The sequence below is a fragment of the Phocoena sinus genome, chromosome X, assembly GCF_008692025.1.
Source record: "Phocoena sinus isolate mPhoSin1 chromosome X, mPhoSin1.pri, whole genome shotgun sequence".
NCBI classification, from domain to species: domain Eukaryota; kingdom Metazoa; phylum Chordata; class Mammalia; order Artiodactyla; family Phocoenidae; genus Phocoena; species Phocoena sinus.
Window position 1 is genome coordinate 64,601,435 of NC_045784.1, and position 20,480 is coordinate 64,621,914.

At 38.8% G+C, this 20,480-nt stretch overlaps 1 protein-coding gene across 1 annotated transcript in view; it reads right to left on the bottom strand.

Annotated features, from left to right (window-relative positions):
- The window catches only part of ABCB7 (ATP binding cassette subfamily B member 7), a 136,835-nt gene extending 120,893 nt beyond the window's left edge, over positions 1 to 15,942 (bottom strand). Inside the window, exon 1 of the mRNA XM_032619708.1 lies at positions 15,723 to 15,942. Within this exon, the coding sequence (XP_032475599.1) occupies positions 15,723 to 15,890 (168 nt within the window). The 5' untranslated portion in view covers positions 15,891 to 15,942. The remainder of the gene's footprint in view (positions 1 to 15,722) is intronic.
- Between the last annotated feature and the right edge of the window lie 4,538 nt (positions 15,943 to 20,480).

A 20,480-nucleotide genomic window follows, 5' to 3' on the forward strand; every position in this document is an offset into this window, starting at 1 on the left:
GGTAATATCTCCTACAAACCAAAGAGAAAGGACAGACTGCTTTGCTGCATGCGATACGCCAAAGAACGTGAACCTGTCAAAAACAAATGAAAGGAGTTCCACTTCTAACATGACAACATAAGGAGCTCCTTAGACTCACTCTCCAACAAAACTGGTGAAATTTATAAAGTATTACCATTTAAAGTCCCTAGAAATGGTCCTGGAGGCATATAGCAAATGAAATATCATTTACTCAAGAAAATCTATTAGAGCTCAGTAAGAATGGCAAGAGTCTGTGGTGTTTGAACCAGGACACACTCCCTGCCTCCCGACTCCCAGTTCAGCCATATGGAAACTCCACTTGAGTTTGGTGCAGCCAGGAGCACAGTGCTCCCTCTGCCCGCTGAGCTCCTAGTCAAAAGACTATCTTCCTGGGAAAGGCAGGACATCAGCATTTCTCATCCTTCCCCCCAACAACCTGTTGCTGAAGCTAAGTTCTGGGCTAACATGGCCAAGGGGTAGGGTCTCCCTTCTTCCACACACCCCCACTAGAGGGACAGAGGCTCTACCTTGGGTGTGATGCCACTAAGAATATTGAAGCCCCAGTCACCCTAGCCCTGACTCATAAGAGGGTAGTTGCATACCAAGAGAGGCAAGGCAAAAAGACCTGAGGCTACTGCTCCCCAAACTCCATCTAGTGCTCAACTCCTAAGGTGGGGATATCACTCAGAGAGAAGCCACCATTGTCCCCTACGCCCAGCTCCAGAGCTGTGGCTGGGAGATTTTGCCTGGAGAGAGAAGGCCCTGAAGCGGATAGCTCCTAATCTCTTCCCAGAGGAAGTGACTTCATACAACTAGACGTGGATTAGTTAAGCCCAAAGCTACTCTCAAATATAGTAGAGGCTGAGGTGAAAGGCAAGTAGGAGGAGACTAGTGGAATCACTGGACATAGAGGCTGAACTGTAGTTCAGTTGGTTTGCCCCAGAGAACCAGAAAACCAAGGAGGGAAATGTACAGGAGGAGACTGCCTAGGGTCGGAAAAAACCTCAAACACTGACCTCAACAACCTTCCCTTCAAAGGAACCCCAATCTGATGGCTTTAGTCGGTGAAACAATTTCTGCCCCGGGGCACTGTTGGAAAAAACAGTGCTGATCTCCCAGCAACAATTGGAGCATAACTGGAAAAGAGACAGAGAGAGCCTCAGCAAAACAACTGCCCTCTCAGGGTGACTGTGGGCATATGCCAGGCTATGCTGGTAAGGCTATGTTGCTTAAGAGGCAACATTAGAGGCACTAACACTGTGAAGTGGGGAGCAAGGGGAGGGTGGAGAGAGACAGCACTAAAATCCAGCCAGTTCCTAAATAAACATACAAACAAGTAAATAACACTAATAAGCCCTGGGAGGGAAGGAACCAGTACCAAGAGTTACTACATTATCTAAAATGCCCAGTTTCCAAAAACTTGCAAGATACACAAAGAAACATGAAACTACAACCTATACACTGAGGAAAAAAGCAGGCAAAAGAAACTGCCTACAGTTTTGACCAGATGTCAGACTGAAGAGAAAAAACCTTCAGAGTTGTCATTATAAATATGTTCAAAGACTAAAGGAAACCCTGTTAAAGAAATAAAAGAAGATTGGTTCAAGATGGCAGAGAAGGACGTGCTCTCACTCCCTCTTGCAAGAACACCAGAATCACAACTAACTGCTGAACAATCATCAACAGGAAGACACCGAAACTCACCAAAACAGATACCCCACATCCAAAGACAAAGGAGAAGCCACAATGAGGCAGTAGAAGGGGCATAATCACAATAAAATAAAATTGCATAACTGCTGGGTGGGTGACTCAAAAACTGGAAAACATTAAACTACAGAAGTCACCCCACTGGTGTAAACGTTCTGAGCCCCACATGAGGTTTCCCAGACTGGGAGTCCAGCAACGGGAGGAGGAATTCCTAGAGAATAAGACTTTGAAGGCTAGCAGGATTTGATTGCAGGACTTTAACAGGACTGGGGGAAACAAACTCCACTCTTGGAGGGCACACACAAAGTAGTGTGTGCATTGGGACCCAGGGTAAGGAGCAGTGACCCCACAGGAGACTGAACCAGACCGACCTGCTGGTGTTGGAGGGTCTCCTGCAGAGGTGGGGGGTGGCTGTGGCTCACTGTGACAACAAAGACACTGGCAGCAGAAGTTCTGGGAAGTACTCCTTGGCGTGAGCCCTCCCAGAGTCCGCCACTGGCCCCACCAAAGAGCCTGGGCAGGCTCCAGTGCTGGGTCGCCTCAGGCCAAAAAACCAACAGGGAGGGAACCCAGCCCCACCCATCAGCAGTCAAGCAGACTGAAGTTTTACTGAGCTCTGCCCACCAGCGCAACAGCCAGCTCAATCCACCACCAGTCCCTTCCATCAGGAAACTTGCACAAGCCTCTTAGATAACCTCATCCAACAGAGGGCAGAGAGTAGAAGCAAGAAGAACTACAATCCTGCAGCCTGTGGAACAAAAACCACATTCACAGAAAGATAGACAAGATGAAAAGGCAGATGGCTATGTACCAGATAAAGGAACAAGATAAAACCCCAGAAAAGCAACAAAATGAAGCAGAGATAAGCAACCTTCCAGAAAAAGAATTCAGAATAATGATAGTGAGGATGATCCAGCACCTCGGAAAAAGAATGGAAGCAAAGATCGAGAAGATGCAAGAAATGTTTAACAAAGATCTAGAAGAATTAAAGAACAAACAAACAGAGATGAACAATAAAATAACAGAAATGAAAAATGCACTAGAAGGAATCAATAGCAGATTAATTGAGGCAGAAGAACAGATAAGTGATCTGGAAGATAGAATGGTGGAATTCACTGCTGTGGAACAGAATAAAGAATGAAAAGAAATGAAGACAGCCTAAGAGACCACTGGGACAACATTAAATGCAACAACATTCACATTATACAGGTCCCAGAAGGAGAAGAGAGAGAACGGACCTGAGAAAATATTTGAAGAGATTATAGTCAAAAACTTCACTAACATGGGAAAGGAAATAGCCACCCAAGTCCAGGAAGTGCAGAGAGTCCCAACAGGATAAACCCAAAGAGAAATACACCGAGACATATAGTAATTAACTGGCAAAAATTAAAGACAAAGAAAAATTATTGAAAACAGCAAGGGAAAAATGACAACAGACAAGGGAACTCCCATAAGGTTAACAGCTGATTTCTCAGCAGAAACTCTACAAGCCAGAAGGGAGTGGCATGATATACTTAAAGTGATGAAAGGGAAGAACCCACAACCAAGATTACTCTACCAGGAAAAGATCTCATTCAGATTCCATGGAGAAATCAAAAGCTTTACAGACAAGCAAAAGATAACACAATTCAGCACCACCAAACCAGCTCTACAACAAATGCTAAAGCGACTTCTCTAAGTGGGAAACACAAGAGAAGAAAAGGACCTACAAAAACAAACCCAAAACAGTTAAGAAAATTGTAAAAGGAACATATATATCAATAATTACCTTAAACGTGAATGGATTAAATGCTCCAACCAAAAGACACAGGCTTGCTGAATGGATACAAAAACAAGACCCATATATATGCTGTCTACAACAGACATGCTTCAGACCTAGGGACACATACAGACTGAAAGTGAGGGGATGGAAAAAGATATTCCAGGCAAATGGAAATCAAAAGAAAGCTGGAGTAGCAATACTCATATCAGATGAAAGAGACTTTAAAATAAAACATGTTACAAGAGACAAGGAAGGACACTACATAATGATCAAGGGATCAAGAAGAAGATATAACAATTATAAATATATATGCACACAACATAGCAGCACCTCAATACATAAGGCAATTGCTAACAGCTATAAAAGAGGAAATTGACAGTAACACAATAATAGTGGGTGACTTTAACACCTCACATACACCAATGGACAGATCATCCAAACAGAAAATTAATAAGGAAATACAAGCTTTAAATGACACAATAGGCCAGATAAATTTAATTGATACTTATAGGACATTCCATCCAAAAACAGAAGACTACACTTTCTTTTCAAGTGTGCACGGAACATTCTCCAGGATAGATCACATCTTGGGTCACAAATCAAGCCTCAGTAAATTTAAGAAAATTGAAATCACATCAAGCATGTTTTCTGACCACAATGTTATGAGATTAGAAATCAATTACAGGAGGAAAAAAAGTAAAAAACACAAACACATGGAGGCCAAACGTTACTAAATAACAAAGAGATCACTGAAGAAATCAGAGAGGAAATCAAAAAATACCTAGAGATAAATGATGATGAAAACACGACGAACCAAAACCTATCAGATGCAGCAAAAGCAATTTTATCAGGGAAGTTTATAACTATACAAGCCTACCTCAAGAAACAAGAAAAATCTCAAATAAACAATCTAACCTTACACCTAAAGGAACTATAGAAAGAAGAACAAACAAAACCCAAAGTTAGCAGAAGGAAAGAAATCATAAAGATCAGAGCAGAAATAAATGAAAGAGAAACAAAGAAAACAAAAGCAAAGATCAATAAAACTAAAAGCTGGTTCTTTGAGAAGATAAACAAAATTGATAAACCATTAGCCAGACTCATCAAGAAAAAGAGGGAGAGGACTCAAATCAATAAAATTAGAAATGAAAAAGGAGAAGTCACAAGAGACACCACAGCAATACAAAGCATCCTAAGAGACAACTACAAGCAACTCTATGGCAATAAAATGGACAACCTGGAAGAAATGGACAAATTCTTAGAAAGGTATAACCTTCCAGACTGAACCAGGAAGAAACAGAAAATATGAACAGACCAATCACAAGTAATGAAATTGAAACTGTTATTAAAAATCTTCCAACAAACAAAACTCCAGGACCAGATGGCTTCACAGGTGAATTCTATCAAACGCTTAGACAAGAGCTAACATCCATCCTTCTCAAACTCTTCCAAAAAATTGCAGAGGAAAGAACACTCCCAAACTCATTCTATGATGCCACCATCACCCTGATAGCAAAACCAAAGATACCAAAAAAAACGAAAATTACAGACCAATATCACAGATGATTACAGATGCAAAAATCCTCAACAAAATAGTAGCAAACAGAATCCAACAACATATTAAAAGGATCATACACCATGATCAAGTGGGATTTATCCCAGGGAGGCAAGGATTATTCAGTATACACAAATCGATCAATGTGATACACCCTATTAAAAAACTGAAGAATAAAAATCATATGATCATCTCAATAGATGCAGAAAAAGCTTTTGACAAAATTCAACACCCATTTATGATAAAAACTTTCCAGAAAGTGGGCATTAAGGGAACCTACCTCAACACAATAAAGGCCATATACGACAAACCCACAGCAAACACCATTCTCAATGGTGAAAAACTGAAAGCATTTCCTCTAACATCAGGAACGAGACAAGGATGACCACTCTCTCCACTATTATTCAAAACAGTTTTGAAAGTCCTAGCCATGCCAACCAGAGAAGAAAAAGAAATAAAAGGAATACAAATTGGAAAAGAAGAAGTAAAGCTGTCACTGTTTGCAGATGACATGATACTATACATAGAGAATCCTAAAGACGCCACCAGAAAACTACTAGAGCTAATCAATGAATGTGGTAAAGTTGCAGGATACAAAATTAATGCACAGAAATCTCTTGCATTCCTATACACTAATGATGAAAAATCTGAAAGAGAAATTAAGGAAACATTCCCATTTACCATTGCAACAAAAGAATAAAGTACCTAGGAATAAACCTACCTAGGGAGACAAAAGACCTGTATGCAGAAAACTATAAGACACTGATGAAAGAAATTAAAGATGATAACAACAGATAGAAAGATATACCATGTTCTTGGATTTGAAGAATCAATACTGTGAAAATGACTATAATACCCAAAGCAATCTACAGATTCAATGCAATCCCTATCAAATTTCCAATGGCATTTTTACAGAACTAGAACAAAAAAATCTTAAAATTTGTAATGGAGACACAAAAGACGCGAAACAGCCAAAGAAGTTTTGAGGGAAAAAAACGGAGCTGGAGGAATCAGACTCCCTGACTTCAGACTATACTACAAAGATACAGTAATCAAGACAATATGGTACTGGCACAAAACCAGAAATACAGATCAATGGAACATGATAGAAAGCCCAGAGATAAACCCACGCACCTATGGTCAACTAAACTATGACAAACGAGGCAAGGATATACAATGGAGAAAAGACATTCTCTTCAATAAGTGGTGCTGGGAAAACTGGACAGCTACATGCAAAAGAATGAAATTAGAATACTCCCTAACACCACACAGAAAAATACACTCAAAATGGGTTAGAGACCTAAATGTAAGACTGGACACTATAAAACTCTTAGAGGAAAACATAGGAAGAACACTCTTTGACATTAATCACAGCAATATCTTTTTTGATCCACATCCTAGAGTAATGGAAATAAAAACAAAAATAAACACATGGGACCTAATGAACCTTAAAAGCTTTTGCAAAGCAAAGGAAACTACAAACAAGACGAAAAGACAACCCTCAGAATGGGAAAAAATATTTGCAAACAAACCAGCAGACAAAGGATTAATCTCCAAAATGTATAAACAGCTCATGCAGCTCAATATTAAAAAAACAAACAACCCAATCAATAAATGGGCAGAAGACCTAAATATACATTTCTCCAAAGAGAACATACAGATGGCCAAGAAGCACATGAAAAGCTGCTCAACATCCCTAATTATTGGAGAAATGCAAATCTAAACTACAATGAGGTATCACCTCACACCAGTTAGAATGGACATCATCAGAAAATTACAAACAACAAATGCTTGAGAGAGTGTGGAGAAAAGGGAACCCTCTTGCACTATTGGTGACAATGTAAATTGATACAGCCACTATGATGAACAGTATGGAGGTTCCTTAAAAATCTAAAAATAGAATTACCATGTGATCCAGCAATCCCACTACTGGGCATATACCCAGAGAAAACCATAATTCAAAAATGCACATGCGCCCCAATGTTCACTGCAGCACTATTTACAATAGCCAGGCCATGGAAGCAACCTAAATGCCCATTGACAGACGAATGGATGAAGAAGACGTGGTACATATATACAATGGAATATTACTCAGCCATAAAAAGGAACGAAATTGGGTCATTTGTAGAGACATGGATGAATCTAGAGACTCTCATTCAGAGTGATGTAAGTCAGAAAAAGAAAAACAAATATTGCATATTAATGCATATATGTGGAACCTAGAGAAATGGTACAGATGAACCAGTCTGCAGGGCAGAAATTGAGACACAGATGTAGAAAACAAACATATGGACACCAAGAGGGGAAAGCAGTGGTGGGTGGGGGTCGTGGTGTGATGAACTGGGAACTTGGGATTGACATGTATACACTGATGTGTATAAAATGGATGACTAATAAGAACCTGCTGTATAAAAAAATAAAACTCAAAAATTCAACAAGGGCTTCCCTGGTGGCGCAGTGGTTGAGAGTCTGCAAGCCGATGCAAGGGACACAGGTTCATGCCCCAGTCTGGGAAGATCCCACATGCCACAGAGTGGCTAGGCTCATGAGCCATGGCCGCTGAGCCTGCACGTCCAGAGCCTGTGCTCTGCAACGGGAGAGGCCACAACAGTGAGAGGCCCACGTACCAAAAGAGCAAAGAAAAAAAATTCAACAAAAAAAAAAGAAATAAAGGAAGGTGTGATGACAATGTCACATCATAGGTATAGTATCAATAGGAATGTATTGATATGTATAGGAATTATTAAAAAAAGAACCAAATGGAAATTCTAGAGTTGAAAATTACAATAACTGAAATGAAAAATTAAGTAGAGGTGCTCAACAGTAGATGTGAACTGACAGAACAAAGAATTAATGAACTCATAGATGAGCAATAGAGGGCTTCCCTGGTGGCGCAGTGGTTGAGAGTCCGCCTGCTGATGCAGGGGACACGGGTTTGTGCCCCGGTCTGGGAGGATCCCACATGCTGAGGAGCAGCTGGGCCCGTGAGCCACGGCCACTGAACCTGCGTGTCCGGAGCCTGTTCTCTGCAACGGTAGAGGCCACAACAGTGAGAGGCCCGCGTACCACAAAAAAAAAAAAAAAAATGATGAGCAATAGAAATCATGCAATATGAAGAACAGAGATTTAAAAACAGTGAAAAAAAATAAACAGATTCTCGGAGAAATGTAGGACATTATTAAGTGCACCTATATGTGTATAATGACTGTACCAGAAAGAAAGGAGAGAGATAAAGGGGAAGAAAACCTACTCAATGAAATAATGGCTGAAAGCCTCCAAAGCTTATTAAAAAGAACAAAAATTTACCCATCCAGGAAGCTCAACAAATTCCAAATAGGAAACATGCAAAGAGATCCACAGACACATTATAGTAAAAATACTGAAAGCCAAAAACAAGGGGAAAATCTTGAAAGTAACAAGAGAAAAAAGACTCCTCACTAATAAGAGATCCTCAATAAAACTAACAGCTAATTCCTTAGCAGAAACAAGTATAGGCTGTAAGGCAGCAGGATACCATATTCAAAGGGCTCAAAGAAAAAGCTGCCAAGGAAGAAGCCTATATCCAGGAAAGCTGGTGTTCAAAAATAAAGGCAAAATAAAGACATTCCCAGACAAACAAACACTGAGAGAATCTGTTACTAGCCGAACTACCTTACAAGAAATACTAATGTAAGTTCTTTAGCCTGAAAGCAAGTGATCTCAGACTGTAATTCAAAACCACACACACAAAAAAACAAGAGCACAGGAAAAGGTAATTGTGTTATTATAAAAGACTGTATAAATGCATACTGTTCTACTTTCTTCTTTGTACTAATTTCAAAAGCAATTGTATAGGGCTTCCCTGGTGGCGCAGTGGTTGAGAGTCCGCCTGCCGATGCAGGGGACACGGGTTCGTGCCCCGATCCGGGAAGATCCCACATGCCGCGAAGCGGCTAGGCCCATGAGCCATGGCCGCTGAGCCTGCGTGTCCGGAGCCTGTGATCCGCAATGGGAGAGGCCACAACAGTGAGAGGCCCGCGTACCGCAAAAAAAAAAAAAAAAAGCAATTGTATAAAATAATATTTATATAATGTATGATTAAGCCTATAACCTATAGAGATGCAGTATGCTTGCCAATAACAGCACAAAGGAGATGGATGGGAGCACAGCTATATTGGGATAAGGAAATGACTCCAGATGGTAACTCAAACACAAGAGCACAAATGAAGAAAACCAGAAATGATAAATATGAAGGTTATTATTAAAAAAAGCCATAAATATTTACTTACCCTCCTTTCTTCTCTCAGCTTCTTTAAAAGTCATAAAATTATATAAAGTCATAATTATGACAATGTATTGTTAGGATTTTAACATTTATAGATGTAATATCTATAAAAGTAAAACAACAAAGCAGGGTAAGGAACTAGAACTATGCAAAAGTAATGTTTCTATATCTCACTAGAATTGTTATAAAATTCTTAGAAGAAAACATAAGGGTAAATCTTCATGACCTCAGATATGGCAATAGATTTTTAGCTATAACACCAAAAGTATGACCGACAAAGGAAAAAAAATAAGTAAATTTGACTTCAACAAAATGAAAAATTTTTGTGCTTCAAAGGACACTATCAAGAAAGAAAAAGACAACCCACAGAATGGGAGAAAATATTTGCAAATCATATATCTGATAAGGGACTTGAATCTAGAATAAAGACTCATATCTCAAAAATAAAAAGACCAATAATCTAAGTAAAAATTGGGCAAAGGACCTGAACTGACATTTCTCCAAAGAATATATACAAATGGGCAATAAGCACATGGATAGATGCTCAACATCTTTAGTCATCAAGGAAATACAAATCAAAACCACAAGGATACATGACTTCACACCCACCAAGATGGCTAGACTAAAAAAAGTCAGATAACACCAATTAGCTAGGATATGGAGAAACTGGAACCCTGTACACTTCTAATACTAATGTAAAATGTTGTAGTCACTTTGAAAACCAGTCTGGCAGTTCCTTAAAGAACTAAACAGAATTACCATATGACACAACAATTCTACTCTTAGGTATACACCCAAGAGAAATGAAAACTTATGTTCATATAAAACTTGTACATGAATGTTTATAGCAGCATTATTCATAATAGCCAAAAGATGGAAATAACCTGAATGTCTATCAACTGATGAACATATAAAGATAATCTTTTACATCCATATCATCGAATACTATTCAGCCATAAAAAGGAATGAGGTATTTAATGCATGCCATAACATGCATGAACCTTGAAAACATAATGCTAAGTGAAAGAAGCCAGTTTCAAGACCAAATATTTTATGATTCCATTTATGTGAAATGTCCAGAATGGACAAATCTACAGAGACTGAACATAGATTAGTGGTTGCAAAGGCCTGGTGCAGGAGGGGGAAGGAGGGTGACAGCCAAAAGGGTAGCAGGTTTCTTTTTGAGGTAATGAAAATGTAAAATTGACTATGGTGATGGTGGTATATACCACTGAATATACTAAAATCCATTGAATATACTAAATCCACACTTTAAGTGGGTGACTGTATGATATGTGAATTAATCTCAATAAAGATGTTTAAAAAAAATGAAAAAGTATATGATCAGTGTCACGATCAAGAGTCGAGGACTCGCTAAACATATATAAAAAGGCACTATGGAACAAGTATATGATGCCTCAGTTTCTACCATATAAATATTGATGAAATAAATCCAAAATTCTATCATTCAAAATTCATTAAGTCCTTTTAATATTAATTAGTGTAGTAGAGAGGCAACTGTATAATAATCATTACAATTTAGGTCTTATCATATAAAATCCTCCCATTTAAAGGAAAAACTATTTTTCTTAATAAACTCAAATTAATAATAATAAACTCAAAATGGATTAAAGACCTAAATGTAAGACCAGATACTATAAAACTCTTAGAGGAAAACATAGGTAGAACACTTTCTGACATAAATCGCAGCAAGATCTTTTGTGATCCACCTCCAAGAGTAATGAAAATAAAAACAAAAACAAATGGGACCTAATTAAACACAAAAGCTTTTGCACAGCAAAGGAAACCATAAACAAGACAAAAAGACAACCCAGAAAATGGGAGAAAACATTTGCCAACAATGTGAATGATAAGGGATTAATCTCCAAAATATACAAACAGCTCATACAGCTCAATATCAAAAAACCTAACAACCCAATCAAAAAATGGGTGGAAGATCCAAATAGACATTTCTCCAAAGAAGGCATACAGATAGCCAAGAGGCACATGAAAAGATGCTCAACATCACTAATTATTAGAGAAATGCAAATCAAAACTACACAGCATCACCTCACACCAGTCACAATGGCCATCATCAAAAAATCTGCAAACAATAAATGCTGGAGAGGGTGTAGAGAAATGGAACCCCTCCTACACTGTTGGTGGGAATGTAAATTGGTATAGCCACTATGGAGAACAGTATGGAGGTTTCTTAAAAAACTAAAAATAGAATTACCATATGATCCAGCAATCCCACTCCTGGGAATATATCTGGAGAAAACCATAATTCGAAAGGATCCATGCACCCCAATGTTCATTGTGGCACTATTTACAATAGCCAGGACATGGAAGCAACCTAAATGTCCATCAACGGAGAAATGGATAAAGAGGATGTGGTACATATATACAATGGAATATTACTCAGCCAAAGAAAAGAACAAAATAATGCCATTTGCAGCAACATGGATGGACCTAGAGATTGTCATACTGAGTGAAGTAAGTCAGACATTGAAAGACAAATATCATATGATATTGCTTATATGTGGAATCTAAAAAAATGGTACAAATGAACCTATTTACAAAATAGAAATAGACCCACAGACATAGAAAACAAACTTATGGTTACCAAAGGGGAAAGGGGGGGAAAGGGATCAATTAGGAGGTTGGGATTAACAATACACACTACTATACATAAAATAGATAACTAATAAGAACCTACTGTATAGCACAGGGAACTCTACTCAATACTCTGTAATGACCTATATGGGAACAGAATCTAAAAAAGAGTGGATATATGTATATGTATAACTGACTCACTTTGCTGTACAGCAGAAACTAACATAGCAGAAACTAACATAACATTGTAAATCAACTATACTCCAATAAAAATTAATTTAAGAAAATGAAAATATATGATCAGTGTCAGGATCAAGAGGCAAGGACTTGTTAAACATAGATAAAAAAGGCACTATGGATTAAGTATATGATGCCTCAGTTTCTACTGTATCAATATTAATGAAATAAATCCAAAATTCTATCATTCAAAATTCATAAGTCCTTTCAATATTAATTAGTGCAGTAGAGAGGCAATTATATAATAATCATTACAATTTATGTCTTATCATATGAAATCTTCCCATTTTAAGAAAAAACTGTTTTAGGTGTTTCCCTCTATGAATAGTGGTCTAGTAATTATTAGATAAGTATCTTTAGAATTCAACAAACATTCACTGTGTGATTAGGGTCTGTCACAGTCTTAATTACCTTTATATAAATATCTAACACACAGAAGGCAATAAACAAATACAAATGAATGGCCTTAATGGCTGTCATTTATCTATACTAGAACCTAGTCTCCTCATCTGCAGAATTAGAAGGGCTGGATATGATCTTTTCTTTTTTTTAAAAAAAATACTTTGTGGAGTACTTTATTTTTTTTAATTTATTATTATTATTTTTTTATTTTTGGCTGCTTTGGATCTTTCTTTCTGCACATGGGCTTTCTCTAGTTGCGGCGAGTGGGGCCTACTCTTCGTTGCAGTGTGCGAGCTTCTCACTGCGGTGGCTCCTCTTGTTGCGGAGCATGGGCTCTAGGCAGGCGGGCTTCAGTAGTTGCGGCATGCAGGCTTCAGTAGTTGTGGCTCGCGGGCTCTAGAGTGCAGGCTCAGTAGTTGTGGCACACGGGCTTAGTTGCTCCGTGGCACGTGGGGTCTTCCTGGACCAGGGATGGAATCCGTGTCCCCAGCATTGGCAGGTGGATTCTTAACCACTGTGCCACCAGGGAAGTCCCTGATCTTTTCTAAAGTAGTAGTGTTCAATAGAAATTTCTGCAATGATGGAAATGTTCCACATCTATATGGCTATTCAGCCCTTAAAATGTGACTAATGCAACTGAGGAATTAAATTTTTAATTTAATGTAAATTTAAACAGTCACAGGAAGCTAGTGACTACCACATTGCACAGCATAGCTCTAGGGCAAAATCCTGTGTGAAAAACACATTTCACAATGCATTCCAGTAACCACATACACATGGTAATGTATATATATGTATTTGTAAAACAATACTTCCATTAATACATATAAAGCATTGATATTTTCTTTCCTATTCTACTAAATTTCATCTAAAACAAAGTGCTGATCCAACCCGCTAACGTGATTTCATAACACTGCACTAAGGTTCCTTTCAGCTCTAAAATATGCTATAAATACTAATGATTGTCCTGAAAGTATGCATTCAATATTTATTTTGTAATCTTAACCACAAGTGACTAATTAATCTGAAAATTTGCCTCAGGTTGTACCAGGTTTTACTTTAAAAGCCTTATAATCATTCCTTAATCTCCCTGTTAAATCAACATTTTTTAAAAAGAGGCAAAAGTTGCATGTCTTTAAGAAGTAGAAAACAAAGGTAACATCTTTTCCTTGTTTTTCATACTTCATAAATGGTAACCAAAGAAATGGCAGGATATATAGGAGAGAGTGAAGGAAATTGTGGGGATAGTGTTCATGTAAAGAGAGAAAGCTAACTTTTTATTGTCATCACTCCTCTGAATCTCCTAATGACGTCTCCTTCCCCCTCATTCTTCGAGCCTGAAAGTCCTACAAATTTTATCTTTTTTTAAATTAATTTTTACTGGAGTATAGTTGCTTTACAATGTTGTTTTAGTTTCTACTGTACAGCAAAGTGAATCAGCTATACATATATCCCCTCTTTTTTGGATTTCCTTCAAATTTTATTTTAACTTCACCTGGCTTATTAGAGGACTAGAGAATAAGACTGGTTCCCAAGAGATCACATGTTACAAATTTCAACTACAAAGTGCTTTTAAAAAACCTTAATAAAAGGATCTGGATTTGCTTCTCTACCCTAATCTGCCATCTCCTATCATGAAATTCTCACTAGTCTAAACTATAAGCAGTTCTACAAAAGTTTCATGCTCTCTCTTACCTGTGGGCCTTTGTATATGCTATTCCCTCTTTAGCTAACTTCTAATTTTTCAGGTCTTGGTTTAGATATCAGTTACTCAAGTCAATTTTCTCCACCTCAAGATTAGTCTTGATGCCTCTCATGTATATTCTTCCAGTACTTTGTACCTTCCCCATCATTGCACTACTGCATTAATTGCCTGTTTACTTATCTATTTCCCCTACTAGATTTTAAACCCTTTAAGGACAGGGTGTATATTTTGTACTGTTCACTGATGTAAAGATGTTCAATAATTACTGAATTAACATATGGATATAATTCCTTCAGCATTCCACATGCCTAGTGTCATACTCCCTGCTTGGAATGTTGTCCCCAGTTCTACTGCCAGCATGAGATCTTCTCTATAATCTAGTTCTTAATTATCACTATTTCCTCTGGATGCCTACAGCCCTTATTATTCATACTATTCATCTGATATTTAATCCACTACGTTGTTTTTTAGTTATTCTTGTAATGCATAGGTCCAATCTCATTAACTTAATTGTCCAGCTTGAAGATATTACTGTGTTTCTCTTGGTACTCCATTACCTAGCATAGCACTATGTACATAGCAGACATTAAACATTTGTTGACAAAGAATCAAAATTTGAGAGGTTCTCATATGAAACTGACAACACTTTAGCGATACAGATGAACAAGGGGTGCCAATTAAGCTTTCTGTCAATTATAGGCAATAAAAAGATATAGTGAAGTACGAATACAAATAATAATAAAACACTATTCTTAAGTGAGAGATAATAATGAACACAAATATTAAGATGCACTGTACCCATAGCTACATTCATTAAAGACAAGTAGCCTTATGGCTTCCAAAGTGACCTGTGTACACAAAAGAACACTGTTTTTCAGATCAAAGGATAATCATGTTTACATATGAATTTAGGGCGGTCTATGTTTTGGAGACATAGATAATTACGGTTTGGGCCTATCAAGGAGCCCTGTCAGCAAGGAAGCTAACTGGTGCTAACTCAATTTGCCGCTTGTTATCTTCCAATGCCCTCCAAATTGCTACTTCCGACTGAGTAAAATCTTAACCATTGGCAAACTGGTTCCAAATTCCATTACTAACTTTGGAAAGTAGCCCAGTTCTCCTTGCATTTAGAAAAGTAAGCAGTATGGGAATGGTGTCTACCCTGCCTCTTATAAACTAAGAGAAAAAACTGTAAATCCTGCGAGAGTCACCAGCGCTCCAGGTGCCCTCTGCCTGGAACCTTCCGTCCTGTTCCCATTTACTGTACCCCAAAGATTTTCTTCACCCCTTCCTCAAATTTCCAACCCTAACTTCCTTCACTTACTGCTGCTCCAAGTTAGCCCTGACAACCTTTCTTCTTTGTACTGGCTCTGACCTGAAGACACAAGGGCAACCTTTTCCCTATAGGTCCCCTTGTCCTTCACCCTACACTTCCAAGTGAACGGCATCTCACCTGGGAGATTCCAGCAGTTCCCGAGCCGCCGAGCTGACGTGACCTCCATTGCGGACCTGGGCCCCAGACAGAGACTAGGGGCCGGATCTGTATCACGGCGTGGCGACGCTTTTCGAAAGCAGCCGCCGCAGCTGCCCAGCCCCAAGAAGGTATCGCGAGCAGCGCCATCTTGAGCGAGGAAAGAGGACCCGAGAGCAGAGGATTGTGGGACGCTGGCGGTCCAAACTACTCACCCCGCCCCCCTCCCTGGAGGAGAGCGGAAACAGCTTCTCTCTGAAGATTCGGGTGCTTTAGCGCAACCGCTTTTTTTCTTCTAGGGCTGGTCTTTGAGTGTTTTTTTTACACAGCAGGCAGTAACGAAATAACATTCTCTCTTTTCCTAGATTTGTCAGGTAAAACACAGGATGCGCAGTTAAATTTGAATTTCAGATAAACAATGAATCATTTCTTAGTATAATTATGTCCCAAATATTGCAGTTGCTAAATCTGGCAACCCTATCTTGTCAATCATTTCTCTCTTCTGCCGCCTCCAACTCAGTGCCAAAATCCACTCTCTCCATTTTCCCTTTGAATATTCTTATCACTCTCCTGTGTACTAACGCTTAGGGCAGATTAAACTACAGATATTGATTTCCCCGGGAAGAAGGCTTCATCTGCGAGATTCACTGCCTGTGAGAGTCACTTGCTGTGTTGTAAGTGCTTTCATTTGGCTGATTGTTCTTTTTCGCACAAACTTTGGAGCAGTTTTCCTTGGTCTTTTGCTCTTGGAAGAGTTTTAAACACACACACACACACACACACCCCTTTACTCTGCTAATTTGCCTCTCTACCTCTTCCCTTTGGTTTCTGCAACATCTAATTATTGCAAAACAGCTGGATTAGCTGAAGGACGGTAAAATGAAAATGTATGCAGAGAAGTCCATGTTTAAAGACAGGTTTATATTCTTTTGTCACCACTATCATCCAACAAAATAATGTTGAAATATGTTTACAGTTATCTAGGAAACTACATTTCCAAGTGTAAATGTAACCTGAAGCCCTGGCGACAGTAATGCGTTCTCAAACTTTCACACAAGACAGGCAAATAATTATTAACTCCTTATGTAGAGGCACCATGGACTAATGATAAGTCTGATAAAGACAAAGGATATGCATGGCCCATGCAGGTAGCTTTACTTTGTTTCAGGATTCATATTACACCCCAGGTTTCCAGGGTAAGAGGATGCTTGAAAGGAATTATTTACAGAAGAATAAAGTTTCCAGTTGAAGGGAATTCCATGTGAAGGAAATGGCATTTTTAACAGCAAGAAGTCGAAAGAAAACATTTCCAGGTTCAGGAGTCTAGGGAGTGTATGACAGAGAAGAGATGAGCCTGGGTGAGCAGAGGCCTGATGGTGAAGGGGCTTGTATTTCATTTTAAGAAGTTAATGCTTGATTCTGTACCAAGTGAATGGTTTTAATCAGGAAAGTAACATGATCAGATCTGTATGTTCATTAAACCACTCTGGCTTAAGTAGTAAGGTTGGACTGGAGGGAGTTCAGATTGGAGTCATGAATTTAATGCCATAGTCATAAAATAAAGGCCTGAACCTGGCAGTAGCAATGGCAGTAGATCAATTCCAGAGATATTATGGAGATAGGACTGACAGAACCTAGTGATTGATTGGATGTTTCTGGCTTATTATTGTCTAGTTGACAAATCAATAATGGCCTCTTTCATTAATGCCTACCTATATCATCATCCGTAAATATTTACTCAGCATCTATTCTGTGTTATCAACACTTTACACTAGAGAAACCCTAGACTCTACCAATGATTTCTATTAGGGCTGAGTATTGCCACTGAATCTTTCTACCCAGATAAAGTATTGTCCAGTAATGCTCTAATTTGTTTTTAATGTAGGCACCTGGGAGTTCCCTGGCAGTCTAGTGGTTAGGGCTCCGTGCTTCCACTTCAGGGGGCACGGGTTCAATCCCTGGTCGGGGAATTAAGATCCCAAATGCTGCGCAGGGCAGACAAAAAAAATTTTTTTTAATGTAGGAACCTATACAATATATATTTTGTGAGAGACTGTCAGATATAATGCGACAAAATAATACCTTAAATTTTTATACTTTCGGAAACACTCACACACATTATCTTGCTGGATCTTAATCACAGCGTTTTGGGTGTATTCCTTGTTCCTAGTAGATAAAGAAGATCAGGGCCATGTGGTGACAGAGTCAGAACTAGAACCACGGTATTCTGGCTGCTATTCCACTGTTCTTTACACTAAAGATGTTACCTGCACTCAAATACAAGATTTAATTGAAAGTCTGTACCAGCCATATAGAATTATAAGATTTTAAATCAGGCAAGATCTCAGAATTCTGAAACATCTGACCCTACAGATGATTTCTCAGGAGTTTTGGAAAGTTTCATTAGAATCACCTACAGGCATTATTGGCATGGAACAACAGTTGTGAGGTCTTTGACGGGAATCAAAGCATTTTTACCAAAGTAGTCTCGTTGTAAGTCAACTCCTCTGATTAAGAAATGTGAATAACGTTGGAATAACAAAGTAGTTACTCTATGATGAGCTAAAATTAGTCGAACATGAGCCAAATAAGCCAAAGAAAATTTCCAGTGCACCCAGAAATACAACATGAAGCATAATGAGAGTTGTGTACTGGGGGAGAACTGAAGCAACAGGCCAACTTGGCCTGCAGCAACTTGACACATAAGTGTTGGAAATAAGTTAGAGAGACAGAGGAGCACACATAAAAGCAGCTATAAATAGCTGTTGCAGACACAGATCACATGACAACACTTTGTTTATGCAATAATTGTATCTATACTTGCCCAAGGGTACTTACCTATTAAGCAGCAGAGCCAGAACTCAAACCTAAGCCCTGACCATAAAGTCTGTGCTGTCAACCTAAACTGTAATGCCTCCTCATGTATTTCTCAACAAAGCCCATAGAGTTTAAGGAGCATAGCAAAGCTGTTTTCACTCCCTAATACTGTGGGCAATCCTGTGTGTTGTAAAGCAGCAACCAAGCTTTTCTTGGCAAAGAATGATCTTGTGGAAATTTTCCTGTGACTGTGGGACTCCATGCAGACGGCACAATAAGAATCATTCTCTTTCTGAGAACTATGCATACCATTGCTCAGAAAGTAATCAAGTGGATCTCTTAGAAATGTTGCTAGATCCTTGAAAATCTAATTAGCTTGCTGTTTCATAGATCCATTGTTTTACTCTGATGTGAAGGAGCCAGTGAACTGTGAAAATATGTCTTCTCATCTGTGTGCCATGTAGGTCCATGATGAAGCTGTATGCAGCATGATGTTTTTAATCTTTCAGAGCTCACTTCAGTTTTCACCTTAAACTGTCCCTTAAAAGAGAGTGGTGATTTCAACAAGATGATCCAAAGGCCAGCAGAGTGGACTGAGAAAATGAGAACAGAAAGATCAGAGAGGGTTATCTGGTAAATTATTTTAATGAGGCAGGTTACAAAGGGGTTAACAGGCTTGAGTATGACATCAATCTTTAGGTTGAGCCTGATGAAGATTCTTTTCAGACTACTGACGTAACATCTTTAAGATTCCTCTGGCTATAAAAACCCATGACGGGCTTCCCTGGTGGCGCAGTGGTTGGGAGTCCGCCTGCCGATGCAGGGGGCGCGGGTTCGTGCCCCGGTCTGGGAGGATCCCGCGTGCCGCGGAGCGGCTGGGCCCGTGGGCCATGGCCGCTGGGCCTGCGCGTCCGGGGCCTGTCCTCCGCGGCGGGAGAGGCCACAGCAGTGAGAGGCCCGCGTAACGCATAAAAAAAAAAAAAAAAAAAAAAAAAAAAAAAAAAAAAAAAAAAAAAAAAAAAAAACCCATGACTATGTGATTTCTTACTAAGCAGAAAATCATTACTTTCCTTATTTTGAGTGAAGCTTTCTAGCAAAATCAGATTTTTAGAAAGATCTATTATTATCTAGGCAACTGCAATAATTATTACAGAGTATTAATCATGGAGAAGGAAGGGAACATAGGTACATGGAGGCAGTACTGGATGGTATGATAAAAAAAGGGTCTATATGACATTGTATTCACTTCCTGTTGTTACATAATAAATTAGCACAAACTTGGCAGCTTAAAACAACATACATTTATTATTTCACAATTTCTGTGGGTCAGGATTCTTGTTACAAATCAGCTGCATCTTCTGCTCAGAGCATTACCAAGATAAAATCAAGGAGTCAGTCAGGTCGGCAATCTCACCTGAGGTGTGGGATACCTCTTCCCAGCTCCCTGGTTGTTGGCAAAACTCACTTCCTTGCAGTTGTCAGACAGAATTCATTGTTTTATTGCTGGATGTTGGCTGGGAACTGCTCTCAGCTTCTAGAAGCATCCTCAGGTTCTTTCCAGGTGACCTCCTGATAGGCAATGAACTTGGTTGCTTCTTCAGGGCCAGCAAGAGAATCTCTTTAGCTTATGTTTAATTGAGATAAAATTGGTGTATAACATTGTATTAGTTTTAGGTGTACAACAAAATGATCTTATATACATAAATATTGAAAATGATTACCACACTAAGTTTACTTAGCATCCATCACCCAACATAGTTACTAATTCTTTTCTGTGATGAGAACTTTTAAGATCTACTCTATTTTCTCCACTGTATATTCTTGACTCCTTTATCAGAGATAAGGTGACCATATGTGCGAGGGTTTATCTCTGGGCTTTCTATCCTGTTCCATTGATCTATATGTTTTTGTGCCAGTACCATA